The sequence below is a fragment of the Podarcis vaucheri genome, assembly GCF_965113315.1.
Source record: "Podarcis vaucheri genome assembly, chromosome: 1".
Classification (NCBI taxonomy): domain Eukaryota; kingdom Metazoa; phylum Chordata; class Lepidosauria; order Squamata; family Lacertidae; genus Podarcis; species Podarcis vaucheri.
In genome coordinates this window covers 12,342,892-12,356,325 of record NC_138759.1, presented here as the reverse complement: position 1 = coordinate 12,356,325, position 13,434 = coordinate 12,342,892, and the positions used below count along the sequence as shown (strand labels likewise).

The window sequence follows — 13,434 nt, the reverse complement described above, 5'->3', positions numbered from 1 at the left end:
AGATAGGTAGCCGTGTTGGTCTGCCATAGTCAAAATAAAAAAATTCCTTCCAGTAGCACCTTAAAGACCAACTAAGTTAGTTCTTGGTATGAGCTTTCGTGTGCATGCACACTTCTTCAGATACACTCTGAAGCTCATACCAAGAACTAACTTAGTTGGTCTTTAAGGTGCTACTGGAAGGAATTTTTTTATTTTGACTACAATTCCCAGAATTCTTTGGGCATAAGCATGTGCTTTAAATTTACGGTGCACACACACAGCCTCTGTCAGAGAGCTACCACTCCCAGCACCATTAACAAACTGCAGTTAACAACACTATTATTTATTACAGGGCAGAGCACGGAGCAGTTTACAATATGAATTCTTCAGAGGTGGGCATGTGCTTTAAAACTACCTTATGAATGTTACCTTAGAAAGATGTATTTATCTATGACAGCAGTGCTGGTTGGTACTAATGGCAGTTTTCATCCAAAACATTTGTAGGGCACCATCTTGGGAAAGACTGACTTAGTATATGCTCACATTGGCTAATTTAATGAGCTTGGTTCTTTAGAAAAAATGCTTAGTAGTTTCTACCACATGCATGGACCTGGGATTGAAGGCCAAGTAGTTTTGGAATCTTGTTATCTTTAGTGATTACTTAAATTTAGAATATTATGAGCGCATTCAAAATATCTTATTTTGCGATCTTAATGCATCGCTACTAAAAAAGGAAACTTTCTTTTAGCATGGTCCCACAGCTTAACGCACTGCGTCACAACTGAGACCGCAAAGGCAACTGATCTCTAGTTGTGATTTTAAAAAGGAAAGGAAAAGAGGAGTAAACAACGTGGAAAGACTAATGAATGAATCTGTAAAAAAAGTAGTACAATGGTTTCAGTAATTCAAATCTCAACATCATTAGCCACAGCCAATTTGACCGAGAGGAGCAACGTCTTTTGCATAGGCGCCAATGAAATGAACATGAGTTTTCTATGCCGGTGGCATGTATAGCTTTGTAATGCAAGGGAGTTGAGTTAATATGTGAGCATTATGTTGCTTGTTCAGTGCATGGGGCATCTGTATTAGAGGCCAAAACAGTTTGCCCGTCACTTCCAACATGTGAAAAGGATCTAGGGGTCTTGGTGGACCACAAGCTTAACATGAGTCAACAGTGTGATGCAGCAGGAAGAAGAAGAAGAAGAAGAAGAAGAAGAAGAAGAAGAAGAAGAAGAAAGCTAGTGCTATTCTAGGTTGCCTCAACAGCAGTATCCAGATCAAGGAAGTGATTGTTGTTGTTTAGTCGTGTTCGACTCTTCATGACCCCATGGACCAGAGCACGCCAGGCACTCCTGTCTTCCATTGCCTCCCTCAGTTTGGTCAAGCTCATGCTGGTAGCTTCAAGAACACTGTCCAACCATCTCGTTCTCTGTTGTCCCCTTCTCCTTGTGCCCTCAGCCTTTCCCAACATCAGGGTCTTTTCCGGGGAGTCTTCTCTTCTCATGAGGTGGCCAAAGTATTGGAGCCTCAGCTTCACGATCTGTCCTTCCAGTGAGCACTCAGGGCTGATTTCCTTAAGAATGGATAGGTTTGATCTTCATGGGACTCCCAAGAGTCTCCTCCGGCACCATTATTCAAAAGCATCAATTCTTCGGTGATCAGCCTTCCTTGTGGTCCAGCTCTCACTTCCTACTCTATTCTGCCTTGGTCAGACCACACCAGGAATACTGTGTCCAGTTCCGGGCACCACAATTTAAGATGGATGTTGACAAGCTGGAAGGTGTGCAGAGGAGGGCAACCAAGATGATCAAACGTCTGGAAACCAAGTCTTATGAGGAATGGTTGAAGGATCTGGGTATGTTGCAAGGATAAGCAAATCGGGTGACCCCCCCATGCGTGCTGCACGTTTGAGAAAGGACCAGAGAACTGGTCAAGCCAAGAAATAAATAAAAAAGAACGCAAGAGGCTTGCAGCGCAGGAGGCATCCACAGCGAGTTCTACCCCAAAATAAAACTGATCTCTGCATTAGCAGTTCCGGATGACAAACTTAGGGGCCTGGGGTGAAGAAGCCCTTTGTATTCCTACAAAGGTATAAAGGCTGCAGTGCAGAGCAAGATGGCTTGGCATGCTCACGGTTGAATGCTGTGCTCTGTAGTCACAAAAAAAGTTGCCGGATGACAGCTGCTGCACATGCGAAGGCAACAAATGTTTTGTGACCAGAGATGACTGGTGTGACACGTGCACCTTATGCAATCGTGTAAAACAGCAAGCAGCTATTTTAAAAACGTCCTGTGAAAAAGTCCTTTAAAAACTATAATTGCAAAAAAAAAAAAACCCCACCCAGCCCTTCTAGAAAACATATTTAGTGAGCTTTTCTCTGTAATCCCCCCGTCCTTTAAAAGGCTGCTAGGTATCATTGCTGCAGTACTTATGAAGTGTTATATGCTGGAGAAACAATTTATGAAGTTATTATGTTCGAGAACAGCAAGGCGTAGCGAAGTACTGCATTTCCAGCAATTCACTGATCTCTCTAATCCCCCAAAGGAAACCTCTGGAGACTGGCCTCTCTTCTCCAAGCCGAACAGTGATGTTTTTGAAGTGTGTTCCCTGGCTTTGGAACTCCCTTCCTCTGTGGGCATACAAACAGTCTAAACCAAGGGTCAAACTAGACGTGACACTAAATGCATCACTTGGAAACACGTCAGGGCTTTTGAAATTTAATAATAGATGCGTGGGAGGCGGGTGAAAGCTTTTTTTTAAATACAGTATATGGCTAACAGCAGCGTGGGGGGTTTCAATAGGAATGTAGCCGGGAAGGGTTAAACTTACCCTCTCCGTGTGATGCAGCCCCAATCTATTAGTCTATTAATATCACATCTGATTTGGCCCAGAAAGCCAATTCAAACTATTAGGAGGGGAATGAGGATTGTTTCATATAGAAAATGTACTGCGTCAGAATGAAGATTGGGGGGGGGGGTGGATGGTATGCTTGAATGCATAGCCATGTTTTGAATTTCCCTGTATGGCTAAAACCAACATATCAGCCCAAACCCAAACAAATAAATCTCTTCTAGTCTAGCTGAAACCTCCTTCCTGATGCACTGTTCCCCTTTGAGAGGATGGTACAAGTGCCAGACCTTTCACAGAGATTTGCTGTTTGTACACAACCAAATGGATGCATGGATTAGATCAAACTGGTTAAGAGACTGAACTATAATTCGGGAAATCTCTGGTTTGAATTTTGCCTCTGCTGTGAATTCACCAAATGTCCTTAAGCAATACTCTCGCTCTAACTCTTAGTTTCAATGCCAGGCCTTATAGGACAACCGGCTCACCTGAGAGGGTTTGGTATACGAAGGATGATGAATGTGAACAATCAGAAGTGCTATATGACAGTTAAGTGGATAGATAGATAGATAGATAGATAGATAGATAGATAGATGATAGATAGATAGACAGACAGATAAGATGAGAGAGAAAACTGACTGGTTGAAGGAATATGTAAAAGAAAAAAATGCTGCAAAATTTACCTGTCATGTGTCCTCATGAAATCCCATTTCTTTGAAATGCCATTCTGCAAAACAAAAAAGCCATCCCTAACAATTAGTACAGTATGTTAGTCTTCAATCAACCAATTGTCCATACATGTGTATGGTTTAAATGCTATTGTAGCTTATGTTGGAAGCTGTTTGTATTTGGCACAGAGGTGGCATAGAAATAGTGTTACAATAAATACATTTGATCAGTTTAGAATATTTTGCCAAGAACTATGGTGGTAAAGGGAAAGCAATGCTGGGGCTGGGGGGTGAGGATGGGGAACTGGTCCACCGGGGGAGAGATTCTGGACTTCACGGGGTCTAGAACCACCATCCTAGCTTCTGTTGACCTACTTGATCTCCTTTAAAAATTCCCAGCTGGATGACCAATGGCAAGAGAGGGCAAGGTTCCTGCACCTTATCATGGTTGCACATAAAACACGCCATGTACCTACTCTAGGCTTCATTTCTCACCATCTAGTCCTTGTGAGAATGAAGGAAATAAGTCACATGTTACCCCTGTATTTTCTGGAATTACGCTACAACCTCTTTTCAGCCTTTGAGTTTTTATTCACTTATTTGCCATTTCACACCAAGGAGTTTTCCAAAGCAACTTACAACATAAAGCTTAAAAAACCCATATAAAGCACAACAGCTAAACATGCTCATCCAAGATTAATTATAAAAGGGCAAATCCTTTTAAGAAAATGCGCACTGAAACAGGCCAAAACCCGCTCACTCACTGCCCTTCAGATTAATGATCAAGGCCTGAATGTACAGCAATATTTTAGCATTTAGCACCAGGCTTGCTTTCCGGGAGAGAGCATTGTACAAGTGGGGAGCCACCACCGAAAAGGCCTATTCTTGTGTTGCCACCATGCTCAACTACCTCAGAGGAAGCAGGGGGAGAAGGGCCTCGGGTGGCAAAAGGCTCCTTGTTTCATTGTGTTATGTTTATTTGTTGGTTTAAAATCGTATCTGTACCTAGGCAGAATTTCATTCACACTTTTGCACAACGCCCTGGTTCATCTTTTGATGAACAGCAGCTAAGAAATACTTCACATAAATAAATTGTCGCAATGTGTGAACAAGGCTCATTTGGCAGCATGTTGAAAACCTTAAGCCAGGTGAGAGAGAAAAAAAAGGATGAAACTGAGTCGCTGGGTGGGTGAAGATGCAACACACAAAGGCAGGCCTGAAGGCTTATATACAGAATTTGTCAGGGCAACTGAACACAGAACAGTTGGTGGGGATTAGGCGACTGCAACATTGCCTTGGATAATAAGCTTCTGAACTTCTAGAAGTTTAACTAGGCTTTTTGCTGCTGTTGACACGGACTGTTTGTCCAATGGCTGGTTTATATGACATTTCCACAGGGCTAATTGCAAAGTGGTTGCTCATCCTAGGAGAAACTCTCCTCAAATGTAAGCAGCTCTAAAAGCAGTTAAAACCGACCAAATCTATAAGGAGATATCATGGGGGGGGTGCAATGTGGGGTTCAAGCCTGATGACTCCCTGCAGAGATTCACCCCATCCCACGTAGTTCACAAAAGCCCCACAACCTTCCAAATAGGCTTGGATAGGCAAGGGGGTGCATTTTCTTTCAAAATGCGGGGATTTGCACTCTCCAGCGGGAGAGAGCACCCAGCAGGGTTAAAAACACTCTCAGAATTAAGCAACAGTATAGCATCATAGGCGCCGACTCCATGGGGCTTGAGGGGGCCCGAGCCCCCTCAAAAATTCGTTTGGGGGGGCTCTGCCCCCCCAATAATCTCCGGCGCCCCTCCAGCAGAGCACCATCGCCGCCCCTCCCCCAGCCCAAAATGCACAGGGTCGGGCTGCCTGCATGCCTCCTGCCCTCCCTCCCGAGCAAAAGCTCCACCCAATTTCCTTTGGAGCTGATTAATAGGCGCAGCACACTCTCCCCTATTCGCTCACGAGGAGGCGGCGCCACTTTATTTGCATATTCATGAGCTTATTTATTATTCATGAGCTTTCCCACCCCCACCCCCCAATATTTTTTATAAGTCCGCGTCCCTGTATAGCATGGAATATAAGTTGTTAAACTCTTTTGCAAATCCCGTTTAGTCTCCTTTAAAGCTCTTGCCCCCACCTCTCTCTATCTCTCTGCCAATGAACAGACCACACACTCTTAATTTAGTTTAAAATGCTTTACTTACTAAACCCAAAGGTCTGGTTCATGCATTATTCCATGCAGCAGCGAAGAAAACACAAGTAGATTACTTTTGGGTGCAAATACAGACTTTGGCAATCCCACCTGCCATTGAACCCAATGTGTTTTCACTATATGCGATTTTGGCTTTAGGTGAGATCCCTGGAACATAAAGCCTGTGTTAAATTGCAGGCTTGCTGTGTTACATAAGCCTGGCACAATTTCAAAGTGCTAATCTTTCTTTACCAAATACAAGAAAAATATACGTGCTAGATTAAATCAGTAAGCTAGGCCTTCAGAATATTTTCTGAAGAAAGCTGGAAGCTTTCCAATGTATATTATCCTATTCAAATTTGCATAAGGTAATGTAAAAATTTGCAGAAAATTTCCCAATTCGAATGTTTTCCAGAAAACTCATAACTATACCTGGCCCAAACAGTTTCATTTAGTAGCATACTACAGAGACAGAGCTTTCCACTTTTGTGGACTGTTTAATCTACAATAATGAGGACATAAATAGATTTAGAGTATGCTAGGATATGCATGTTTTCGCTTATCCCTATGCACTGGTCCAACAAAGCTTTGCAAAGGAATATCTAGGAGCAAGATTCAATTTTGCATGGCCAGCTTGCACCTGTCCAAATAAATAATGCAATAAACAAATGAAAGTGTCCAGCATCCCATTGTTTGCTGTGGCAGAAACTCAAATGACTGCCATTTGCTGCCATTGTCCTTGTGTAATGCAATTTGAACTCGGCTCTGTGCAGCCGAGTTTCTATTGTGCCAAATGCCTGGCTCTTTGCTAAGAGTCCGCTATGAAGGCTGCTAATTATTAATTCCAGGTAAACAGTTGCCAATGGTTATATGACTCTGTGTACTTTGCAGAACAATAAATCCAACTGTGCTTATAGTGATTTTTATCAAGAAATGGGCAAGTTCGTGGCACTGATTTATCTTTCTCCCATTCAACAAACCTGCATATTCATAGTATGATGAAGAGATGGGCAAACGGGAATCCACTGATGTGTGGGGGGTTCTTGTAGGGCCCCTAACATAGCCCTACAACTGCAACTACTGCAACCATTATTATGAATCCCAACCTCTGCCTTTTACTTGGGAGAAACAACTGAGAAATGTTAGCGAGAGTATTAAGATCCCCTTGCTTGTGTCTCAACTTATGGGGGAGCAAGTCAGTAGCTGTCATGGGCTGGCTGAGCACAGAGGAATGGTGGGAGGCACCAGATGGGGAACCATCAAGGGGCGAAGGCTCAGAGGCCGGGAAGTGGTGGTGGGATGACGATGAGTGGTCAGAAGGAGAAGAGGGAGCAGACTGGGAGGAGGAAACATTGGAAGCTGAAGAGGTAACAGGGCTTAGTGAGCTGGGAGAGTCTGTGGTAGAGAGAAGTCCAGAATCAGAATCAGAAACTGAAGCAAGCAAGTGGGAAGAGGGAGGTCAAGAGGCAGAGATGAATCAGGCTGGGTAAGTGTCACGGGGGTCTCCCCCTCCTGCTGAGACAAGCTCCCCTCCCCCATGTCTCCCAGAATCAGAAGAGGGCTGAAATGGGTGTAGCAGTGGCAGGCTGCATGCAGGTGCAGTCTCTGATTGTCTGAAGACTGAAGAGGAGGGGCCTTAGATGGGGATTTTCAGTCTCGGCAACTGATTCAGGGAGTAAGACCTGCCGGGGATGGGCAGCTGTGCTCATTAGGCCTGAAACTCAGCCAAGTCTGGGAAGATCATGTTTTTGTTAATGAAGAGTTAGCGCCAACTTTGAGCAGTGTGTGATTTACTGCTGGCTTGCTCTGTGACAGTAGCCTCCACCGATGCAAAACGTAGCCCCTCATTAGGAACTGCTCGACTTTTCAGGGTTTGCAAAGTAAACAACAGGCTTGTTTATTTCTCTTACTGCAACCAGTTTGTGCATTTGAACATTTAAATGTGATGTAATCAAGTGGATCCATGTTTTGCATGCACGTTCTCTCCCCGCCCCCCGGCGTGCAAATAGCTAAAACAACAGAAAGCCTCTGGCAGCATCTCTTTCGTAGTAACCCATCTCCAAAGGCCTGTTTAAATAAACATGTTTCCACCTCTCTGTTACCCCCAAGCAATCCTAAACTGGTTGGCCTACTTAGGGAGAGGGTGCCATGACATGGATGCCACAACTGAGAAGGCCCTGCTCCAAAAGACTGCGAGTTACTATGCCCCACTACCACTGACCGGCATAAACTCAGAAAAAGATCTTGCCATTAGATCTTTAAAGGAAAGGGACGTGGGTGGGGCTGTGGGTTAAACCACAGAGCCTAGGAGTTGCCAATCAGAAGGTCGGCAGTTTGAATCCCCATGATGGGGTGAGCTCCCTTGGCTGGGTCCCTGCTCCTGCCAACCTAGAAGTTCGAAAGCTCCCGCTCCGGCGGGAAGGTAAACGGTGTTTCCGTGCACTGCTCTGGTTCGCCAGAAGCGGCTTAGTCATGCTGGCCACATGACCCGGAAGCTGTACTCCGGCTCCCTCGGCCAGTAAAGCAAGATGAGCGCCACAACCCCAGAGTCGGTCACGACTGGACCTAATGGTCTGGGGTCCCTTTACCTTTATGAAGGTGCGCCCTCTATGGCAATCAAGTTTTTAGTTAAAGGAATCAGAGTTGGAAGGGATCCTGAGGATCATCTAATCTAACCCCTTGCATTGCAGCAATATGGGGCTGTTCATATGGGGATCGAACCTGCAACCTTGGTGTTATCAGCACCAGGATGTAACAAACTGAGCTATCTACATTTGAAAATGATCTCCAAGCTCAGTAGCAAAACACTTGCTTTTCATTCAGGTGGGCCCAGATCCAACCCCTGGCATTTCCAGTTAAAAACCTCTCAGGTAGGGAGGCTGGGCAAGCTTTGACTACTATCAGTGCTGACAGGGTCCCCATTCTGGATTGGATGAACCAATGGGTCTGACTCAGTATAAGGCAGACAACCTTTTTCCCTAAGCCAAGCTGTGCTAGCCGCACAAAAACAAGAGGAAGATGCTTAACCATCATTCTCGACATGAACCATCTCCTTGTCTGCTGCACTTTTCGCTCCCACTTTGTTTATCCATTTTCCATTTTAGCTTAATGGAAATTGATTTCACATCCATGTGGTTTGCAAGAAAAGATGACGGGAGATTTCATAATTTGGGGTTGTTGGATTGGATTTTTTCTTTTTGCTAGCTGCATTATTAATGCCGGCTACTGTCACGTGAAGTCAATAGCCAACATCACCAGTGACTATGGCAATGCCCTGGCACGCTCTTTACCTCTAGGTCAATCTGAACTTGGCGCGATTCGTTCGTGTGCATTTCCATTTGCATGCCTCCACCCCTGCATTGTTTCAATTAGCCCTGTTTTAGGGCATCACTTTGAGCACGGCCTTCGTGTAAACAGAATTAACGAGGAAGAGAAAACAAGGCTTTGCCTTCCGTGCCAATCGCCGCTTAAAACCAGGAGGGGATTTTGAAAGGAAGCACACAAGTCTATTCTCCATGCGATATTGTGAAATCGGAATTATCAACATAAATTGTACATCGCAAAACAGAGGCAGCACGTTTGGGCTTGCACAGATTTCTACGGAACAAACTGAACTGAGCTCCTTTCTACGCCCCATTGCAAGAAGAATGGCATTCCAACACCCCCTGAAGTGGGCGAAAAATATGGCTCCCCTTTCAAAAGACGTTTCCCAAAACTATGGAGAGGAAGTCTGGTGTGGCAGATACAGCACTAGACTTGGCCCTGAGCTCAAACATCTGCCTACCTCTCTTGACAACCTTGCCTGTCCACCTAATCTAAACTTCTCAGGGTTTCCATGAGGGCAATATGGGATAATCCCCATATAATACCCCCCTGAGCTCCTTCGAGGAAGAGTGGGATGTGAATGTGATCAGTAAACAGATGACTGTTGGTACTGAATAATTGGATGAGATTGTTATCTTCAGCTGTGATACTGCGCTTCCCAGTGTCCATTGGGAGCTCTGAGGCGTTTGAGGACAACCCCAAAATTCAGGGGGGATGGATCAAATCAGGCTGCTATAAGAAAAACCCCACTCACCTCTGCACCTAGCTCTCTCCTCCACTGAGTTGGTAAGCATCATGGCCGGCTCTACCATTGGGCATGGTGAGGCGGCCAGTCTCAGTAAACAGATTTAAGGCTGCCATTATTATTTTCACTTGCTGTTGTATTTATGTTATACCACCAAAGAGGGATTTTCTGCTTCAGGCACCAAGAATGAATCCTGTTTGTATCTCAGCTGTAAGTTGGCTACCTTGAACTAAAAAGACATTTAAACCAACCAATCCGGGGACGAGTAGAAGCTACCTCCCCCGCCCTCCCAAGAATGGTACACAACCCAAAAGTCGCACTGTAATTTTTACAAACCGTATCCGTTTTAGTCTTCAAAGCGAGGGTTATATTTTGGCAGGAGACTGTAATAAAACTGCATCCAGATGGTGATGGCAGTATAGTTTTACTGTTCAAAAGGTGTCGTTTTTACCCATTAGGAGGCAAAACAAACATTTGAGAAGTGCATTCACTTCTTCAGCTGTTCATGTGATACAGGGGGCCAGGCCACTATGCTTATTTCAAACCCATCAGCTCCGAGGACAGGTAAGCTAAAATCTGCAAAGTTTCCCTTTATTGTTAAGACAGCATCACGAGCTGGCACAAACTGACACAGCTTTTACTCCTAGATTTTATAAACTCTTGATTTACTTTGTGATGAGGCAACCAGTGCCGCCAAATTTTAAACAGATGAGTTATTTCTTCCAGCATGTGGAAGTGGAGAGAAAGTGTCAGGCTTGGGCCAGGGAGACCTGGGTTCAAATCCCCCACCCAGCCACAAAGCTAAACAAGTGGCCTTTGGGCCAGTCACTATCTCTCAGTTTAACCTTCCTTATGGGATTGCTGTGAAGATAAAGCAGAAAGGAAGGAAACCAAGTATACCATCTTAAGCTCCTTAGAAGGGAGGCACAGAATCCCTCTATATATTGCTTTGTCATCCAAAGCAATCGCATTCTGCCTATAAAGCCCACTCTTTTCCTCAAGCAAGCAGACAGTAGTACGCTGAACTTGATACCTGAAAGGGGGGAGGATATGTCGCCGGCACTAGGAAAGCTGATAGGTTCAGGGGTCAAAGCTACGGCTTTTCCTGCTACCTTCAGTTTACTGCTAGGTCAGCAACTGCATTTAAGGTTATAACCTGGGATGCAGATGTGAGGCAACTGGAACTGGCACAAATTGATTCTGGGGGGGGGGAGCAACTTGGCCCTTCAGTAAAAGAAAGAGCTGAAAGGTAGACGTTATACCACTTAGTGTTATATGGCTCATTTTTAAATAAGGGATGATAGAAATAATAATAAAAAACATATTATTTATACCCCGCCCATCTGGCTGGGTTTCCCCAGCCACTTTGTGTGGCTCCCAACAGAATATTAAAAACATGATAAAACATCAAACGTTAGAAACTTCCCTAAACAGGGCTGCCTTCAGCTGTCTTCTAAAAGTCAGATAGTTGTTTACTTCCTTGAAATCAGATGAGAGGGCTTTCCACAGGGCGGGCACCACCACTGGGAAGGCCCTCTGCCTGGTTCCCTGTAACTTGGCTTCTCATAGTGAGGGAACCGCCAGAAGGCCCTCGGAGCTGGATCTCAGTGTCCAGGCTGAATGATGGGGGTGGAGACTCTCCTTCAGGTATACTGGGCCGAGGCCGTTTAGGGCTTTAAAGGTCAGCACCAACACTTTGAATTGTGCTCAGAAACTTACTGGGAGCCAATGTAGGTCTTTCAAGACTGGTGTTATATGGTCTTGGGGCCACTCCCAGTCACCAGTCTAGCTGCCGCAGTCTGGATTAGTTGTAGTTTCCGGGTCACCTTCAAAGGTAGCCCCATTTAGAATGCATTGCAGATAGGGAGCTGCCTTATACAGAGTGAGAATACTTGGTCCACCTAGCTGAGTGCCGTCTACATTGGCTGGTAGCGGCTCTCTGAGGTTTCTAAAGGGGAATTCAGCCATGGGTCTTCCACAGATGCTCTACCATTGAGCTAATAATTAATTTGCTTTAAAAATGATAAAAAAGACAGGCCCCAGCTATGCATTCTGGGAAGAGTCCAACACTTCCTACATGCCGCACAACGAAGACTGAATGATGCTCATAAAATAATTGTATGAGGTTGCAAGTAAACTGGGGTGCACTGAGTTGGGTCCCCCACTTCTATTTCCCAAGGGGAAAATCTTCCAGCAAGAGCCAGATTTCTACCGAAACATCCACAGTCAATCCTGGCCCAACCCTTCCCTCTATGAAAAAGGGAAAGCAAGCAGCAATGTGACTGTAAGTGCGGAGAAAGAGACCTTAAAATAAACACCATTTAGCCATGTTTACTACACTGGTGCGCCAAAGCACTCTGTGCAATTCACAACTCAAAATAATGGCTAAGAGAAATGATATTTTATAGGGAAGGCAGAGGAAAATGAGCAAGTAGAAGCTCTATACTAACTCCCCCAGTGGAACCTGGAGGAATTGAAGAATATGCAACCAACCTCTCCAGTAAAACCTGAAGACAGAAACTGCCAGGGTCAGATCATTATTCCTCTGTAGCAACCTCCCAAGTCTTCTTGCTTTTTTAAAAGAGAAAAAGGAACCACCAGAAGGAGAAGCACTAATATAGAGCATTTAGCAGGTGAGGATTTTCACTTTTGTGGGAGTTGTAACTATAATGCCTTATTTAAAATATCTCCATATTTTAAAACAGAATCACAAAAGTCTTTTTAACTTGCTATCCTCCTATTGGTATGTTTCACTTTGAAAGCAACAACCGTTTTAGTAGCTCAGCCTCCTCAAGGTTCCAGAGAAGCCATTTTCCGCTCACTTGCTTTGAAAGTCATTAAAATAACTTGATGAAGAGCAACAGCGGGGGGTTAATGGAAGGCAAGGCTTACACACAATCTTTAGATTTCCCCCGAAGACTTTCTCACAGGACCTTCTTACAAAAATCACGAGGACCTTTCACCTCCCTCCAGTCCTCTGCAAAAATCAATACAAAATGGACAGATGCTACCAAGCCCCAGATTTTAAATTATGTCTTACATAACATAGCGAGCGGCCCTCTCCCTCTCCCCAATGGTGAACCTGCAAAACATATGCTTAAAAGGATAGTGAGTTTCGGTGTTTCCGTGTGCATGTGTTAAATTTGGAGTAGACAGGATGCTATGAAAGAGGACAACAATAGTTCACGGGTAAACTTTCATTACCTATTGGTGATAAATAGAGTGGCTGGGCGAAGGACAAGAATACTTCTGCACTGAGAGCCAGTTCACACATGCCCATCACTTAAGGGCCAGGTAAGAATTTAAGAGCAACACTGTTAGATCACTCTGAAATGGTCCATTTAGTGCAGCATCCTGTTTCCCCGCAGCGGCTAACTAGATATGGCTGGAATTGGGATGGCAGATTTCCCCAGGCCACACACCCCTGCCAGTCAGTTGATATACCTGGGTGACATCACCTGATGCGTAGGGTTGAATCCTGCTGGGTGCAGCTTCACCAGGGTGCTGCCTGCAGGCAGGGGTAGGCAACTTAAGGCCCGTGGGCCGGATGCGGCCCAATCACCTTCTCAATCCGGCCCACGGATGGTCTGGTAATCAGTGTGTTTTTACATGAGAAGAATGTGTCCTTTTATTTAAAATGCATCTCTGGGTTGTTTGTTGGGCATAGGAATTCGTTCATATTT

The 13,434-nt window shown here is 44.8% G+C and overlaps 1 protein-coding gene across 1 annotated transcript in view; it reads right to left on the bottom strand.

The window, feature by feature from the left end:
• Positions 1-13,434, bottom strand: part of NUDT14 (nudix hydrolase 14) — a 52,471-nt gene that overhangs the window by 25,275 nt on the left and 13,762 nt on the right. Inside the window, exon 2 of the mRNA XM_082219027.1 lies at positions 3,510-3,553. Coding sequence (XP_082075153.1) covers positions 3,510-3,553 — 44 coding nt within the window. The remainder of the gene's footprint in view (positions 1-3,509; positions 3,554-13,434) is intronic.